Genomic DNA, 18,324 nt, shown 5'->3' on the forward strand with positions numbered 1-18,324 from the left:
TAAAAGTAAAGTTCACTGGCTGCCCGAGATGCACTCATAGTTGTAAGGGGAGCAGATATGTGCACCATCACTAAAATGCCAGTGATGAACACAGCCCTTTTAGGGGACCAAAGGAAGAGGAATTCGCTAGAAAGATCTAGAAGAGCATTGAAGAAGGGACAGAAATGTTTCCACCTCCTACTGAGATCTGACCAGCCATCTTAAGAGACCAAAATAGCATCCCACGACATCTACCTAATAACCTCAGGCTGCAGAATCTTGGGTTTTCCTTTTGACCGTTAAAAAAAATTTTTTTTAATGTTTATTTATTTCTGAGACAGAGACAGAGCATGAGTGGGGGAGGGGCAGAGAGAGAGGGAGACACAGAATCCGAAGCAGGCTCCAGGCTCTGAGCTGACAGCACAGAGCCCAACGTGGGGCTCAAACTCACAAACCGTGAGATCATGACCTGAGCCGAAGTCGGTCACTCAACCGAGCCACCCAGGCGCCCCTTGACCGTTTTTAAAACACCAACACTAGTGGTATCAATTGAGGATGTGGTAGAACCAGCCTGTGACTGTTATTTTATACAGACATGGTCAGGGTCCTGCCATGAAAACCATAAATGCTGTGTTAGCCACACCACTGCCAGGCCCCCAGCAGGGTGGCCGCACTGTCTGGGGTGGGCAATGTGCCCTGTGGGCATCAGGCTCTGACCATAGCAGACTCCCCGAACTCTGATCACCTCTCTAGGGTGTGTGAATCATGTGGAAAATAAGAGAGGGAGGGAGGGAGGGATGTTGCCAAGGGAGAGGTAATGAAGCATACTTTCTTTTTTGTATCTTGATGAAAATATCATGATTTTTAATGTTAATTTTTTATTGGAAATGTAGTTTCACTAACCTTAAGCCTAATGGTCACTTCAAGTGGACAAGCATATGCGAATTAGAAGTTTTAGGCCCTTGTTGTCCCTGAAACATTGGTCCTCAAGAAAGTTAATATTGATGCAATCAAGGTAGTTTAGAATCTACCAAAAACAGTTTGTGATTTCTCTCCTGCAGCAGGACAATCATAACCATGGCTTATGTTTCACAGTTTATATAGTTGATTTCTTGTAAATTCAACAGTGTCTCTATTTCTACAATACGGTCCCCTTTGCCTTTTCTGGCACCAGCCTTTATGGTGAGGTCAGTAACTATAACCACAGTAATAAGTCTCATGCTGAGACCCTGCGAAGGGCCTTGTGGGGTGTGATCTCAGGGGCCTCCTCTCTGACAGGTGAGGAGTCAGCAGAACAGAGAAGGAAGCTGACTTGCCTGGGGACACACAGCCAACTAGTGGCCAGAGCCGCACCAGGACTCAGTTGTCCTGCTGCACATAGTTCCGGAGGCTTTGTATTGTACTAGGTGTTTTGATTGCCAAGGTTTGTTTTAATTTATAAATGTATGGTTGGGGCACTGAGCAAAATTAAAGGATGGTTTGTTCTGGTGATGTCATCCATGTCTGCGAATGCTATCCTTTGGCGTATCTATAAGGCTGAGGGAATTCAGATGTCCCTTTCAGAGGCTTTTTATGACAAAGTCAGATCTGGGGATAACTTAAGGTTATGCAGGGTATCTGCCTCTTCTAGGAGGCTAAGATGGTCCATCCCCAGCCTTTCAGGGCCTTTGGAACCAAGTGTTGTGCTAGGATCGTCTGGGACATTGTGCTGAGCAGAAGTGTGCCTCTGCTCTTGTTCTCAGGGAACAGCTGAAGGATGGATGCAAAACAGGCTGACATCTGATTGGTGACAATCAGTCTCCACAATATCAAAGCCTCAAATTGTAATAGGCTCCTTGCTTTACCAAAAGTCTCTAGAAAATCTGCTATAGCTGGTGGCGCTAGAGCCCTGATAACAAGGGGAGGGGCTGTACTGGAGGCTGACTTGGTGACAGGAATCTGGGGAATTGAGCTTGGCCCCTGCAAGGAAGTTAAGCAGAATTCATGAAGGCTGTGGGGAATTGAGGCAGAAGAAAGGACATTAATGCTGGATGATGGGAAATCAGAAAGAAACCAGACCAGCAGTTACAAGCGATAGCACTAACAAAAAAACCCCAAAAAACAACTCCCATCAGTTACTCAGGAAAGACGATGAGGAAGTGAAGGATGTTGCAAAAATATCTGAGTTCCCCACCAAATTACTTTATTAAATCAGTCTTTAATGAGGCTGTTGCAGGGAGGCAGAATGGACTGGCAGAAGTAATGATGGCTGCGTGGGTACTACTCTTGCTAAGAGGCCACCCTGACAACTGAGCCGGGATAAATCAGCAAGTGTGGATTACATGTCTTCTGTTATTAAGGACTCCGCTAATGAATTTACCAAACCTTCGGCAATTATTTGGAAGGTCGGGGAATTAGGAAAGTGATGCATGGCCGAGGTTACTGATCTTTAAAGCAAAAGTTAAAGGGATCCAGGGAACCGTGAGCTACGATTAAACGTCTGAGCAATGTGCAGAGTTTTCCACATGCTAACTGCCAGGCTGGAACTTAGCTTTAAATGCTGTAAAATGTTGGGATGTTTTAATGAGCAGCTGCAGGCCAGAATAGGGCCATTGTTAAGCATCCAGACCAGGCCAAAAAGCTGACAGGTTCACTCAAGGCAAGTGTCAATTTTCTGAGTCTATGTGTGTCTGTAAGAAAGTTCCACAGAGCAACAACACTCCCATACTCAAGAAAGACAGGCAAGGTTGAAAAAACAACCCGTATGTCAGGTGAGCAAACTCTAAAATGCGTGTTCTCATCTAGCCCTACAGAACTGCCAATAGGCAATACAGTCCCCATGTACAGATGAGAAAATTGAGGCTCTGAGAGGTTCAGTGCCTTTCCAAAAAACAAAGAACTAACAAGTGGTAAATCAAGAACTGGAAATTAAGGACTGGTAAACTGAGGACTGCAAAAGTCTTTCTGGCTTTAAATCTGGCACCCTTTCTGTACCATGCTGGAAAGCTTGTGGTGGATAAAGAAGGATATACTATATGACTTAAAAGTCCTGAGTGCTTTCAAGTTGGCAAACTAAGATGAAAATTACACTCTGAAAGATGCCAGGCACAAATAGAGCTGAAAACAGTCTAAGGGCTATTCCATTATTTAAAAAGAGAATAAGGCCCATTTCATACAACTGCACTCTGAATATCTTATCATTTCCTGTCATTGAGGACCTACGGTGTGAAGGATTCTGAGTGGGTGTTCATAGGGGAAGCAGAAATAGAGAGCAGCTAAAGACACATAAAAGATGTATTAGACCTATAAGACATATAAGAAAAGATGAGCACAGGGAACACATCTGTGCTAGAACACAGTCTGGAAAGGAATGTGGCAATGTGAAGTGTTCTCTCTAAATGGTCAGAGTAACTGAATTTTCTTCTTTTTTCTTTGCATTTTAAAAGTCATCTACCATTAACAAGTATTTTTTTTTTAATTTGGAAAAATTACTAAATAGAAGCATAAGGCAAGACGGGAGCTTGTGTATAAGGTGTGCTGATGACATCAAGGGAGGGAAAAGGAGGGGGCCATCCTGGAAGGAGCATGAGAGACGGGAGCAGAGCGAGCTTGAGGACACGGAAGTGCAGGCAGTGTCACAGGTGCAGGGCTGGAAGGGTGCCGGAGGTCAGATTTTAAAGGACTTTACAGGACAGCATGAGTCGGTAGTCCTGTTCGGGAAGTCAGGGCCTAGGGAGTCTGGGCAGAGGGTCAGTGAGGGTCCCGGTTCCTGGAGGGGCCCGCTGGCACGTTAGGGTGTCCGGGTCTGGAGTGGGGGCAAAAATGTGAGGGGTGGGAAGGACCGGTCCGGTGGACTGGATGGGCTGCAGAGGGGTTGCATCCTCTGCACCGGGACCTGCCCTGGCTGCCTCTGGGACTGTGGTCTCAGGGGCAGGGCTTGGAGGTGGGGGGAGTGAAGAGTGGGGAACAGGCAGGAGGCCTGGAGCCACACGGGGGCAGGCACATGTCTATGCCTGGTGGTGGTGTTGCAGGGTGGGAACCCGACAGCTGGGTGCTAGGCCGGGAATGGGCTGTGTGTGCAGCGAGGACAGAATACAAATGCCCACCTGTGGACTCTTAAGTGTCTGTTGCTGTGCTTGGTTTGATGATGAATTGCCACCTGAGTCCTGGTGGGCTGATATCTGGGTGTCCGAGGGGCCCCTCTCCCCAGAGGCCTGTGGAGACAGTGGGCAGAGCCTGTCCATCTCCCTGGAGAGGAGGCCAGGGCTGACTGATTGTGTCCTGTGGAACACCGCAGACCTTGGAGACTGGGCACAGGAGGCTGTGGGGTCGGCGGGGCTCCCCCAGCCTGGAGCCTGTCTCGAGGTCACCTAGAAGCAGCAACGGTATCTCCAAACACAAGTGGTTTCCTTACCAGCTACTCGCCTGCTGTCACCCACCTGGGCAGCGTGACCAGGTGTGTGTTCCCAGAGCAATGAAAGTGGAGCCCAAAGGCTCCAGGAGAAAAGCTGCTTCCTAGTTATTCAGCTTCTCCAACTGACAGATCTTTTCAGGTAGGAGATCTTTTGTTTTCCCCAAGAGAGGGCCCCTGTGCCAGCCCTGAGGACAGCTTTCACAGTCCCCTTGGCGTCAGCAGCCATTGTCCTCCTGTTCCCGGACCTGCCATTCTTCTAACCTTCAGCAGCACAGAGATCGGAGAAGGTGGGAAAAGGGCCTTTTATAACCAAATTATCTCAGTGCATTCATCTGCCATTATGTTAATGCATCGTGAAGCCCGGCAGATGGTACAAAGTCAATTATGCTGGTGTTAAAAAGGGAGAAATTGACCTTTTCAGGACTCACTTGGATTCCAGAGCAGAGTTTGCAAATTCAGGTTTCAGGCCTGGCATGTGGGTGAAGGTGCTTGGTGCTTCGGAAGGGGAGAAGGGATGGGTCAGGGTGGTCAGCCCAGGGCTCCCTGCCTTTTGCTGGACCCCTCTCGTACCTGCACATCTTCTCAAAGAGTCCAGCGTAGCCGTCACAGTTGGTCTTCTGGGTCCGCAGGATGTCGGTGGGCTTGAAGGCCTGGCGGTCCTTCTCCTGGGCAGCCTCAATGTCGTACTCTGGAGGGCAGAGGAGGCTGTGAGAAACAGGTCCTGGGAGGCAACCAAGGTTGGTGCAGAGGAGAAGGGGGCGGGGAGTCCATGGCTTGCGGCCCCACCCTCACCCTCGGCTGTGCTTTCGGCACCATTTGGGTGGGCCTCTCTCAGGTCCGGGAGAAACTGCTGTGGGCTGAAGGGAACCCAAGTCCAGCCAGGGCCAACTCTCAGAAACATCACTGTGGCGAGAAATGTGCAGTGGCGAGAGGAAGAACAAGGCATTGGCAGAAGAGGCTGCTGACTGGTTCCTTCGGCCTCCAAGGAGAGGCTGGGAGGGAAGGAGACCAAGATAGTACTAGAGGTGGGGGCTCTGCCCTCCCTTCCCACCCCCACCATGCAGGTCTGCAAGCAGTTTATCCCTGTTGCAGCCCCCCCCCCCCCCCCAGGGCCTCACACTGACCCACAGGGGGCACTCCGAGCTACCGCTAAACAGCTTGTCATTCACTAACAGCCTAAGGCCAACGGTGAGGCCCTGAGGCAGGAATCATTGTGGCCACTAAGGGCACAAAGGGAACATATGTAAGGGTGGCAGGCAGTACATGAAGTCCTACCTAATGTTCTGTTTCTGATTCTGCCCTCTCAAGACCCAGGATGAACTGAGCTGCTGGGCTTGGGGTGGGAGGAAATGGCCTCTCAGGCCCTATGGTCAAGATATCCTACCTGTGTAAAGTGAGTTCATGCTGTAAGCTGTATCCCTCACTGCTGCTCTGGGAGGACAAAGGAAAGGCCCAATGGCAGCAGATCAGGAGACCCCCGCTTGTTATGCCACAAGGAAAACACTGGAAGTCCACCCCACCACCTGGCTCTTCCATCGACTGCAAGGGGCTGCATCCAGCATCCCCCTAGCAACCACCTGTGAGGCTTGGCTTGAGCTGGTCAGACCCCCAAGGCTGTCCTGTGCAGAGCTGGGGACAGCTGCACAGGCCCAGGTGCCCTGAGCTTGCCTGGAGGTGGGGTGAGGACTGGTGGCTGAGGTCACCTGTGTGAGATCAGTGAGCAGGGGGAGGAGAGCCTACTTTTCCTGGCACTGGTACTTGAAGAAACCTTTGGTGTGGCAATAATTTCTCCAACAGCTATGAATCTGCCCCATCCTTCTTGGAGATGACCTTCTGTCCTGGGTTCTCAGGTCTGTGGAGCAGGTGTACTGGGAAGCCAGGACTGAGGGAATACTGCCACTGAGTGAAGGGGCCTTAGCTCTGGTCACGGGCTGTGGGCAGATGACCACGTGGGACACCCCCCCCCCCCCCCCAACTAAACAACGCTTCATGGAGACCGTTAGCACATGTTGAGTTTTACCCTCCTTCATTAGTCTTTGGTGGTTCAACTTAGCCATCTGGGAACCCTTCTCTTCCACCGTCCATCTCTTTCCCTACACACTGCTGGTCAAGGGAATCCCAGAGAGGCTCCCTTGCAAACAGGGTCCTTCAGGAAGTGGTGTCAAAGGAGTCCTAGAGCCAGTGGCACCACAGGTGGGCCTACCTATGTGGTGGCAGATCCAGATCCAGATCACGCGGACCCTCTCCAGGTCACTGTGGGCCTCCTGGAGTAGGTCGCTCACCAGCTCGTCCAGGCCACTCTTGACTGTCACCTGGGGAGTGGGAGGGGCATGCTATGTCATATGTCAGACCCTGGATGAGAGCTGTGAGAGCCCAGTGCCCTGACACCTTCAGCTGGTGCTGCTTTTCTTCCAGGCAGAGGAGGAGGAAAGGGCCGGAAGCACAAAGGCTAGGCTGAGGGCAACCCTTGGTAGGGGGCTGGACATATCAGGTAGGGCTGACCAGCTGAGTCACTGGCCCTACAGCTACACATCTTTTCACTGCAGACCCTGAGGCCAGCCAGGTGGGCAGACATCTGGGCAGCTGTAGCAGCCCCTACTCATGATCTATACCACCCAAAGCAATCTGCAGACTTAACACAATCCCTATAAAATTCCAAAGGTCTTTTTTGCAGAAATGGAAAAGCCCATCCTCAAATTCATATGGAATTGCAAGGGACCCAGAATAGTCAAAACAATTTTGAAAAAAAAAAAAAACAAAGTTGGAGGACTCATATTCCTGGATTTCAAAATTTACTACAAAACTACAGTAATCAAAATAGTGTGATACTGACATAAGGATCATATAGGCCAATGGCATAGAATTGAGAGTCTAGAAATTAATTCATACACCTATGGCTAACTGACTTTTCTGACAAGGATGCCAAGTCCATTCAGTGGGGAAAGAATAGTCTCCTTAACAAATGGTGCTTGACAACTGGATATCCACATGCAAAAGGATGAAGTTGGCTCCCTACTTCATACCGTATATAAAAATTAACTCAAAAAAGATCAATGACTTAAAAGAAATTAAATGATAAAACTCTTAGAAGTAAACACAGGAGACGGGCGCCTGGGTGGTTCAGTCGGTTGAGCATCCGACTTTGGCTCGGGTCATGATCTCATGGTTTGTGAGTTCGAGCCCCATGTCAGGCCCTGTGCTGACAGCTCAGAGCCTGGAGCCTGCTTTGGATTCTGTGCCTCCCTCTCTCTCTGCCCCTCCCTTGCACATGCTCTGTCTCTCTCTGTCTCAAAAATAAATAAAACATTAAAAAAAATTAAAAAAAAGTAAACACAGGAGTAAATCATCATGACTTTGGATTTGGCAACAGATTCTTAGGTATGATACCAAAGACACAAGGTAAAAAAGAAAAAATAGATTAATTGGGTTTCATAACAATAAAAATCTTGTGGGCATCAAAGGACATTATTAAGACAGTGAAAAGACAACTGACAGAATGGGAGGAAGTATTCGCAAATCATGTATCTGATAAGGGTGTAGAATCCAGAATATGTAAGAGAACTTCCACAACTCGACAACAAAAAGACAACCTAATTTTAAAATGGGTAGACTGGAATACACACTTCTCCAAAGATACGTAAACGGCTGATGAAAAGCTGCTCCACATCATTAGCCACCAGGGCAATGCAGATCACAACCACAGGACACCACAGCCACTAGGATGGCTGTTGTCATCAAAAAGATCTCCGAGATGTGGAGAAATCAGAATCCTTGTGCATGGCTCATGGGAATGTACAACAGTGCAGCTGCTGTGGAGGACGGTTTGGGGGGGTTCCTCAATAAGCTAAACAGAATTAATCATACGATCCAGTAATTCTACTCCGAGGTATACACCCCAAAGAACTGGAGACAGATACTCAAACAGATACTTGTTCAAACTCCGTTCATGACCGCGTTATTCACAACAGACAAAAGGTAGAAACAATCCAAGTGTCCATCACAGATGAATGGGTAAACAAATGTGGCATATATCTGTACCATGAAATATTATTCATCCATCAAAAGCAGTGAAGTTCTGACACCTGCTACAGTGTGGACGGGCCTTGAAAACAGGACATGTACGTATGATTCCACTTAAATGGAATCGAGAGTGCAAAAGTTCACAGAGACAGTAAGTGCTTTAGAAGTTACGAGGGAGAATGGGGAGGGATTGCTTCATGGGTACAGAGTTTTTGTTTGGGTGATTCAGGAACAGATGGTGGTGATAGTTGTACAATACTGTGAATGCAATCAATGCTGCTGAGTTGTACACTTAAAAATGATTAAAAGGGCAAATTTTATTATATTACCACAATTGAAAAAAAAAAAAAAGAACAAATTAGGTCAAGGTTTAGAGTTGTGGGAAAGGCAGCCCTGACTATGTACAGTCTTTATAGAGAAGCTGGGGCAACCCAGTGCTTAATTCTACAATAGCTGCCCACACCTCTGCCAGCCCCCATCTTAAGCTCTCTGAGCGCCTGGATCCTTTTCGCCACTCACATCCGAACCCCAGGATCCACTGTCTGATGACAAGGAGACCTCTGGATCCCTCTTCTGCCTCCCACCTGCCCAGCTGCTGCCCACCTCCTTTTGTTCGATGTCCAGCTCCAACTCCATAGTCCTGGTCTCTGTTGCTCTCCCCGGGCCAAGGACAGCACTGGACACATTGCAGGGCCTGCACACGAGCCTGGCTGATTCCTGACTTAAAACCCTGTGGCTTCTGGTCCTTTGGTCTCCTCTACCTGGGCCCGGCTGGCTCTGGACACTCACTGCTCTGTGGCTGAGTCTCTGGCCTCAGCTGCACTCCTGGCACTGCTCTCCAAGCAGGACCAGCAGCCTGTCCCATCCCTCCGGGTGGCCATTACCACACAGCCCACCCTCCTCAGACTCTGGCACTGCACCCCCTTCTCTCCTCAGAGACAGCCTGGCCTCAGACTCGACAAGGCCCAGGCAGGACTTCTGCATAATGAGCCCTCCCCCTGCTCAGCCATGCCTCCTGTCTTTGCAGGGCTTGCTCTTCCTCAGGCAGTGCCCCTGCTCACCTGTGTCCTCACCTTCTCCCTTCCAGTCCTGGCTGCCCTATCCCCTCCTGTCTGTACCCCTCCGTATATCTCTTTCTCAGGACTGCCTACACCTAGCCTTCCCCTCTTTGCCAGGCTCCTGTGGGGTCTTCACACCCCCCCCCCCCAAACCTCCGCTTTGCTCCTTGGCCTGCCAACTGAGCCTGCCAGAACATTGATCCTTCTTGATCTTGCCTCGGCCTCAGGTGGCTCCGGGCCCTTTGGACCTCCTGCCCTGTCCTCCCCAAGATGACAGCCTGTGGCTTCAGCTCTTAGCTAAATCTGATGGTTCCTGAATCAGTGTTTCTGGCCCAGAACTCTCCAGGCTGGATACAGCTCCACGCTTGGACACCCAGCCACCTCCACTGGCTGTCCCACAGATACTGGAGCCCACTGTCCCTAAATGATCTCATCATCCCCTGAGACTGCTTCTTGTAGTGAGGAGCTGGCTGTCCCATTCTCCCTCCGTCATCCAGTCTGCAGCCTGTGAGCCCCCTGCCTTCTCCCTCCCTCACACACATCCACTGCCTTGCACACACTGGGATAGAGTCCTCCCTCTGTCCCCAGCTCAGTGTTGACCTTTCTGCTCCTCTCTGTTCTCAGTGTTCCCACTTAATCCAGGTCACGCCTGCTCCTGCTGGGACAGCTGATGGCTCCCCACTGATGGCCCTGCCTCTAACCTGACTCTGGATCCATGCCCCTATCCATCTACTCATTGGTTAGCAAACAAGGTTCCTGAGTACCTGCTATGTGCCAGCCACAGGGCGGTCTTTTTAGGCTGTAGATGATCTCCCTGCTTACTGGCCTATGATGGCTTACTTCTGACATCAGCAATGGGTCCAGCTCCTTGGCCATTCCAATCAGGCAGCACCTGGCTCCCAGGACTCTAGTTGTCTCTAGTGCTTCTGCTTTTGTAGCTGCCCCTCCCCAACCCCACCCCAGAAGAGCCTAGACCCAGACGTGTGAGAGCTTGGCAGCCTGTGTGCTCCAGGGGTGAGCAAGGCTGTGGTTGCAGTGGGTGCTGGCCAGCTGCACCCATGGCCCTCCCTCATCCTCTTGCCACCTTTCTTCATGGGGCCGGGTGTGGCCTGGCTCAGCAGCAGCAATGCCCAAATGGGCAATGGCAGGCGGTCAGCATAGGGCCGGCCAGAGGGGCCTGGCAATGGGGTGCCTGCGGGGTGTGCGGCCTGGGGTGGGAGCATCAGGACAGTGGGTGGCATTGGGGAGAATAGAATGGTCTTCCATCCTGAGCAGGGGCCTGGTGACTTGGCCTTCTTCTCTCCATCCATGTGATGTGAGAAGGCACTCTGGGCCATCTATCCAAGGGACTCTGGATGCATTTAGGAGGGGCCTGGGCAGAGACTTCATTACTCTGACTCGGGAAACTCCGAGCCACCTTATGCAGAGAGGCTTGCTTTCTTACCTGTGAGGCATACGTGTCCAGTTTCTCAAACTCCTGCAGGTCCAGGGGCATGGATTTCAGGCTGGACCGATCCCAGGGGTAAACTGGAAACATAGGGAAGCTCAGTTAGCCACTGAGGCCTGCTGGTGAGTGCTGCCCGGCCCAGGCCTCTCTGTCGTTTTGAAGTGCTGTGATTGGCTGACCTTCAGCATGATTCCCAGAACCTGGAAAACTGCTCCCAAGAGCTATATCTCCTAGAGGAGTTCCTTGGTCAAATTGGTTTGTGAACTATGGCAACTTCTCTAGTTCGTCTGGAGAGTCACGGGGAACATGAGCCTATTTGCAGACCCTGGGAAGTCAGCAGTAAAGAGACTGGTTTCACCTCAATGAACTCAGCAGTGCCCAGGCAGATTAATGATGGAGTCCCCTTCTCCCCACCGTTTAGTTTTCTGCAGATTTCTGCTAACTTTTCCAGGAATGAGTGCTCTGTGGGAAGTGTCCAGGCAATGCGGCCAGCCCCTGACAGGCTCAAGAAAGGAGGGTCTGTGCTCTAGTTATGACGCCCAGGGTGAAGGGCACTCTGGGTATGGGAGGAGGGTGTGCCGGAGCCAGGCTCTGTAGGCTTCTGTAGGGTGAGGCATGTTTGGCACCCAGACAGGCTTCCTCCCTTGCCCACAGTCAGCCATAGACTGGAGCACCCCAAGAAAGCCAAGTGTGTTGTAGCAACAGGTGCCCCAGGTATTGCGGGGAGGGGGGGCTCTGAGGGAGGCTGGGCCCCAGAATCACTCCTTTGTGCCAGCCTTTCTTATAGGAAGCCGGGCACACCAGTCGTCAGACTAGCCACGGATGGGCAGCAAATCCCTGTCTCAGCCCAAAAGAGAGCCTGGCCTACGGCAAGGTCCTCCCATTATTCAAGGCTGACCAAGTCAGGCAAGCTGGGTGGGAGGCCAGGGTTTAGGTGAGGAGGGTGGGGCCAAAGGGGCACTGATCCCCTAACTCAGTGATAACCCCACTCTCCTGTGGGGGTGCTGGTGGGGCCCCAGGGCACGGCAGCCAGCCTGGGAAGAGCAGAGTGACATGGGGAAGCAGCCGGTGGGGGCTGCATGAAGGCTAGGTTCTAGCGGGGGCCTGACCTTCACGACCTCCACCGTGCTAGGGGTTGCTGGACTCAGCCGCCAGGCATGAGGTGGACATCTATGGGGCAGCTGGGAGAGTGAACGAGACGGTGGATCACGCTGTAAGGTCAGTGCTGCTTTGCTCCCTGGGAGGGTGTAGGGTGGGGGTCCTCTGTGGGCAAATACAAGGGTAGAGGTGTGAAGCGTCTGTGCCCGGTGTGGGGGCTGCAGCTGCGTTTGCCCAGACATCCCTCGAGGTCTGTGAGAGACCCAGGCCTTGGTGCTACAGACCCAAGAGATGTGGCGAGAGAGTGAGAGTAGGGAGGGGGCGGCCCACCAGCTCCGGCCCGAGCTCCTGCGAGATCCTCTCTGGGCCAGCATTGGCTGAGACACAGTGGCAGCTTGTTAGGGAGCTGACCAATTTCCAGCCACAGAGGAGATCCCAGCCTCTAGTCAGCGGTCAGGTGCAGGCCATGTGGGTCCATCCTCATTTCCCCACTACTCCAACATCCCTTCCTTTTGAGAACGAGGCCTTCTTTCTTTGCAGCCCAACTGGGTCTGGCACATTCCCCAAGGCCACTTTGTTCTGCTTTCTTGCTTCCTGAGGACACTCTGCAGCAGCCCCTAGAGGGGTTTGGTCCCTTTGACCCTAGGCCTCTGACTGGGTCCTCACCACGTCCCGTGCTATGACACATCCAGGACCTGAGGACTGTTCCTCTCTGAAGAGGAGGCAGACCGTGTGGGGGGCAGGCAGGCTATGTAAACCCTACCCCAAGGCTGTGGTGTCACCACCAACCTAGTATTTTCTTTCTTCATTTTTCTACCTCTTTTATAAGGACCAAGATATTTCCTGGACCCTCCATAATCCTTGTGTCCTGTCCAGCACCACTGTGGGTCACTCCTCTGGTGCTGGCGCTGGGATCGCTTGTCTCTCATCACTTAGATCCCTGTCAGCCCCTGTCCTGTGTGGTCTGAGCGCAGCCCTTGTCCAGCCAGCCTCTCAGAAGGGGGTGGGGACCCGCAGCAGGTCCTCAGTGCCTTTTCCCTCTGCGGAATCTGGCTCTTGCCATTCTCTGACAAGGGCTAGCAGGGTGACCTAAGTGGATATGAAGTGAACTTACATTTAACAAATTTCTGCTTGGTATAACTGCAGAGTTATACCAAATGAGGTCTCCCCCGCCCCCATTGAGAAGAAGGATGACATTTCTAAAATGGGACTGAAAACCCTATTACTAGTTTTACCCTTTCTTGGTTCCATTTTACAATATCTCAACATTAAAAATACCCACAATGATTTATGCCTCATTACATTTACCTTCTGAAGAGATTATATAAGATCTAAATATGATTTTGCATAAATACATTTAAAATACCAGTGGCATTAACTAAATTATTCTAACTTTAAAGCAAAACAATGGGAAGAAGTGCCAAGCTCTCCCAAACCTTAGATGCCATCTGGTCTATGGAGAAAACTGAGGCCCCAGGAAGGTGAGGGAGGGACAAAAATAGGACTCAAAGCCAGGCCATCGATCACCCCATTCAGGGTTCTACCCTCTGTCCCATTCTACTTATTCATATGCCTCCTACCTTACACAGGTTTGGCATTCCATTTAAAGTTAACACAGTTCTGAATTCTGTGTTTAATATGTTTTCTGTAATGGGCTGCCTTGTTATTGGGGTTTATGCTTTAGCTTTGGGCTCATATGGTGTGTGAGCTTTTCATTACTCTGCCTATGTCCATGGCAGACCTTGCTAATCAATCATGATACTCCTCCCCACCCTGAGCCCAGAGGTAGCCCCAGACTCTCATAGGACCCAGAGAGCCATTTCCAATTGCCTGGAGACTGGCCCATGGGGCTAAACCAGTTCACCATCTCACAGAACGGCCCTGGAGAAGGACCTGCAACTTACCATGGGCATCTTTTGCTCCAGGCTGCCGGGGTCTTGTGTTTCCATTTTTATCACCTTGCAAACCTGCAATATCCCAAAGGTCAGAAGTTGAGACACCTGAGAAGTCAAAACACAAGCACAGACGATTCTTTTTGTGGTGGTCCTGGCTTCTGACCCCTCCTCTTCTATGTCTGTGCCCCGCCTTCTTGCTCCCATATCCACCCACCATCTATTACTGCTGGAATTGTTCTGGACTTCCTGCTGAGGCGGAGGAAGGACTGACAACCAGGGAGGGAATGACAAGAAAGAGAACTGCAGTCTGTAAGCAAAGGCAGAATTTACCCCGACATCAAAACTTTGTGTTCCTCAGTGGGTCCATCTACAGCCTAGAGCTCCTGCCTTCCTCTGGATTCCCCTGCCATCTTGGAACACAGCTGGAGATGCCAACAGCACCAGTGAATTCATTGCCACATAAGAACTGACCATGGGAAGAAATGAATGTGGGCGAGGGAAAGGCAGTTTCTTTCTTTTTTTTTTTTTCCCAATATATGAAATTTATTGTCAAATTGGTTTCCATACAACACCCAGTGCTCATCCCAAAAGGTGCCCTCTCGATACCCATCACCCACCCTCCCCTCCCTCCCACCCCCCATCAACCCTCAGTTTGTTCTCAGTTTTTAAAGTCTCTTATGTTTTGGCTCTCTCCCACTCTAACCTCTTTTTTTTTTTTTTCCTTCCCCTCGCCCATGGGTTTCTGTTAAGTTTCTCAGGATCCACATAAGAGTGAAAACATGGTATCTGTCTTTCTCTGTATGGCTTATTTCACTTAGCATCACACTGTCCAGTTCCATCCACGTTGCTACAAAGGGCCATATTTCGTTCTTTCTCCTTGCCACGTAGTACTCCATTGTGTATATAAACCACAATTTCTTTATCCATTCATCAGTTGATGGACATTTAGGCTCTTTCCCTAATTTGGCTATTATTGAGAGTGCTGCTATAAACATTGGAATACAAGTGCCCCTATGCATCAGTACTCCTGTATCCCTTGGGTAAATTCCTAGCAGTGCTATTGCTGGGTCATAGGGTAGGTCTATTTTTAATTTTCTGAGGAACCTCCACACTGTTTTCCAGAGTGGCTGCACCAATTTGCATTCCCACCAACAGTGCAAGAGGGTTCCCATTTCTCCACATCCTCTCCAGCATCTAGTCTCCTGATTTGTTCATTTTAGCCACTCTGACTGGAGTGAGGTGGTATCTGAGTGTGGCTTTGATTTGTATTTCCCTGATAAGGAGTGACGTTGAGCATCTTTTCATGTGCCTGTTGGCCATCCGGATGTCTTCTTTAGAGAAGTGTCTATTCATGTCTTCTGCCCATTTCTTCACTGGGTTGTTTGTTTTTCGGGTGTGGAGTTTGGTGAGCTCTTTATAGATTTTGGATACTAGCCCTTTGTCCGATATATCATTTGCAAATATCTTTTCCCATTCTGTTGGTTGCCTTTTAGTTTTGTTGGTTGTTTCCTTTGCTGTGCAGAAGCTTTTTATCTTCATAAGGTCCCAATAGTTCATTTTTGCTTTTAATTCCCTTGGGGAAAGGCAGTTTCTATGGAGCCGAAGCCCAGAAAAGTCAAGCAATTATTAAATTATTCCTCAGGAAGGTTCAAGGGCAACCAAATCCTATCAATCCAGGACCCGTTAATGCAGAATGGTTACCAATAGTTATTAGACTCCTGGGAAACAGGAAAGGAGCTGCTTATTTGAAACCAGGTCAGGAAGATATGGGTCCCTGATGGAGCCAGGGGGAGCTGAGGAGGCAGGTTGTTTTATGCCCTTGAAGCCCACCAAAGGCTGTAAATATAACAATGGAAGGTTGCAAATGTATAGAGGCTCTGAGAAAGAGTTGTCCTTGTGTTTCTTGCACCTACATTTTATTTCCATCTCCATTCTTTGATAGGGTAATGAGGGTTCAACATAGTAGCTAGCATTTATTGTGCACTTACTATGCCTGCCTTGTGCTTTATATTGACAGTCTCATTTAACTTCACAACAGTCCTATGAAGGAAGCTGAATTATTTTCCTCTTCTTATAGATGAGGAATTTGACTCCACAAGAGAGGTTAAGCTACTTGCCCAAGGTAAGAGCTGAGATCTGAACCCATCCTGTCCGCTCTATACCTGACTGCCCTTCTGAGACCCTGACCTCTGAGGGCTGCAGGACAAGGCAGGTGGGAGGGCCTGCCTTGCTCAGGCATGGACACAGAGAGAACCTGAGCTCTGGATGCTCTGTAGACTTCATTCCTTGGCCAGCATTTCCCCAGGCCCCTGTAGCTATAAGGTAGACAGATGCCCAGAGAGGACCAAGAAGGGAGTGGAAAAGACATCATGGGTCTGACCCCATGCACTTTGCACTGAAGGCAGCCAAACATGGTGGCTAAGAGCACAGGTCTCAGTCAGACCTGGTTTTGACCCACTTCCTAGCTAGTCCCTTCACAGTTATTTCACCTCTCTGGGTCTCACTTTGGTGATTTAAAAAGTGAGGCATCTATCAAAGGGTTAAAAAGTTAATGAATGTAAAATGCTTACCACTGTGTATGCCACTTTTTAGGCAGACAATAAATGGTATCTAAGAACAACACTCTTGTGATGAAATTCATCTTTAGTGAAGTGCTTTGTGTTACCCACACCTAAGTACACAGACACAAGAACAGTGGGTGTTAGATATGGAGAAGGGAGTCCCTAGAATGAAGCTGTCATGCCTCTGCCTCTTTCCAGTGTGTAGGCCTAGGTTACTCCTCTCGTGCCCCCACAAGATGTCCAGGTTGGACTCTGGCCCATTAAGTGACTGTCACTCCTCCCTCCAGCCCTCCACACACGAGCAGCCCTGTACGTACGTACGTTTAGCCAAGGAGAACTTCTTGAGCAGCTGGGGCATGGCATCTCGAGGGTGGACCTCCACAGTCAGCTGTGTCCCTGCAAAGGAATGGGAGGTGACATTCTCAGCCAGATGCTGCTAGCAAAGGGTGCAATGTCCCATGACAGATGTTTGAACAACAAAACACGATTGGTTTTAAGCTTTCTTCTGAATATACAAGTAATTCTTGTTTAAAGAAATGAAAAACAAAATACAAGCAGACAGTTTCCAAACCCAGGCAAGATGAAATAAGAACACTACCTTGTCTTTTCCAGTGAATACAACTATAAACCTTGGAAAGAAAGCACGGAGCAACTATTTGAGGACTCTGTAGTCCTCTGTAAATCATAGAAGGCAAGTCAGGGAATAAGATTAGCATTTAAAGCATCACTGAATTTTCAGTGAGTTTACTATTCCCTTTCCCATATGGTATTACTTAGACTTGACTCACAGGCAGCCCCAAACCCAGAAGTGCACAGTGGGTACAGGGAAATGGTGCTCCAAGAGAAGCTCTTTCTTCCAGCTTGTGGAGTAAGAAGGGAAACCTCTAAGAGTCAGAGAGCATGGGGGAAATCCCCTGTTGGACCTCCCCCATCCCTTTTTTCTATTATCTCCCCATTCAGCCTCTAGGAAAGTCTGTTGGTAGGGGTGTAGCAGTGAGTTTGTTGGTCAGCCCAAACCTTAAGCACTTGAGTCTTCGAGGGAAGCTATGATTCCCTAGAGTGTGGGAGCAAATACTCACTGTTTTTTCTCTCTCTCTGTTCCCCACTGATTGTCTCTAGATGTAGACAGAGTTGTGAGAAGTGCCTGGCAGAGTGGGGAAATTAGAGTCCAGCTTTTGTGCTGGAGAATTGAGAAGCGGGTTGTGAAGGGGTGGGAGCTCAAGAAAGCGAATCCATACAGTTATGGATGAACTCTTGTGGTCCCCTCCGAGCTGAGCACACATGGATCTCATCCTAAACATTATACCACAGTCTTGGAGAACTAAACTACAGTGTAGACCAATGCCTAGACTGGCTACTGGGGGTGCATGTTCTGAGAAGATCTATAGAGCATTGCAAAGGCTACAATCCAAAACTATACAGTGTAGGAAGAACGAGGAGTATCTCTACCTGAAAGGAAAAGATAATCAACAGATGCTAACCTCGGGATGATAAAGATTTTGGAATTATCAGACTTTCAAATAGCCATGGAAACCATGCTCTAACAAATAAGGGCAAATAGTCTTGAAATAAATGGAAAGATACCAAGAATCAGCAAAACATCAGAAGATACAAAGAAGAAACATAAAATTTTAGAGGAAAAAAATATAACAGTTTGAAAAACTATCTGGATATGCTAAATAATAAAAATAGAGATGACAGAAGAGTCAGTGAACTTGAAGAAAGATAATATAAGAAACAGCAGAATGAATTGAACTTCAGAGACCTGTAGGATAATACTTTAAGGTCTAACATTCATGTTACTGAGATCCCAGGAGGAGAGGAGAAACAGTGTGGTAAAAAAAAAAACAAAACAATTAAAGAAATGATGATA

General features: G+C 49.3%; 1 protein-coding gene across 1 annotated transcript in view; it reads right to left on the bottom strand.

Annotated features, from left to right (window-relative positions):
• The window catches only part of KY (kyphoscoliosis peptidase), a 47,381-nt gene that overhangs the window by 13,664 nt on the left and 15,393 nt on the right, over nt 1-18,324 (bottom strand). The window contains exons 4-8 of the mRNA XM_058729961.1: nt 16,773-16,847; nt 13,900-13,962; nt 10,895-10,977; nt 6,576-6,684; nt 4,943-5,060 (exon numbers count right to left, since the gene is read on the bottom strand). Coding sequence (XP_058585944.1) covers nt 4,943-5,060; nt 6,576-6,684; nt 10,895-10,977; nt 13,900-13,962; nt 16,773-16,847 — 448 coding nt within the window. The remainder of the gene's footprint in view (nt 1-4,942; nt 5,061-6,575; nt 6,685-10,894; nt 10,978-13,899; nt 13,963-16,772; nt 16,848-18,324) is intronic.

Source organism: Neofelis nebulosa, chromosome 5 (genome assembly GCF_028018385.1).
Source record: "Neofelis nebulosa isolate mNeoNeb1 chromosome 5, mNeoNeb1.pri, whole genome shotgun sequence".
Taxonomy (NCBI): Eukaryota; Metazoa; Chordata; class Mammalia; order Carnivora; family Felidae; genus Neofelis; species Neofelis nebulosa.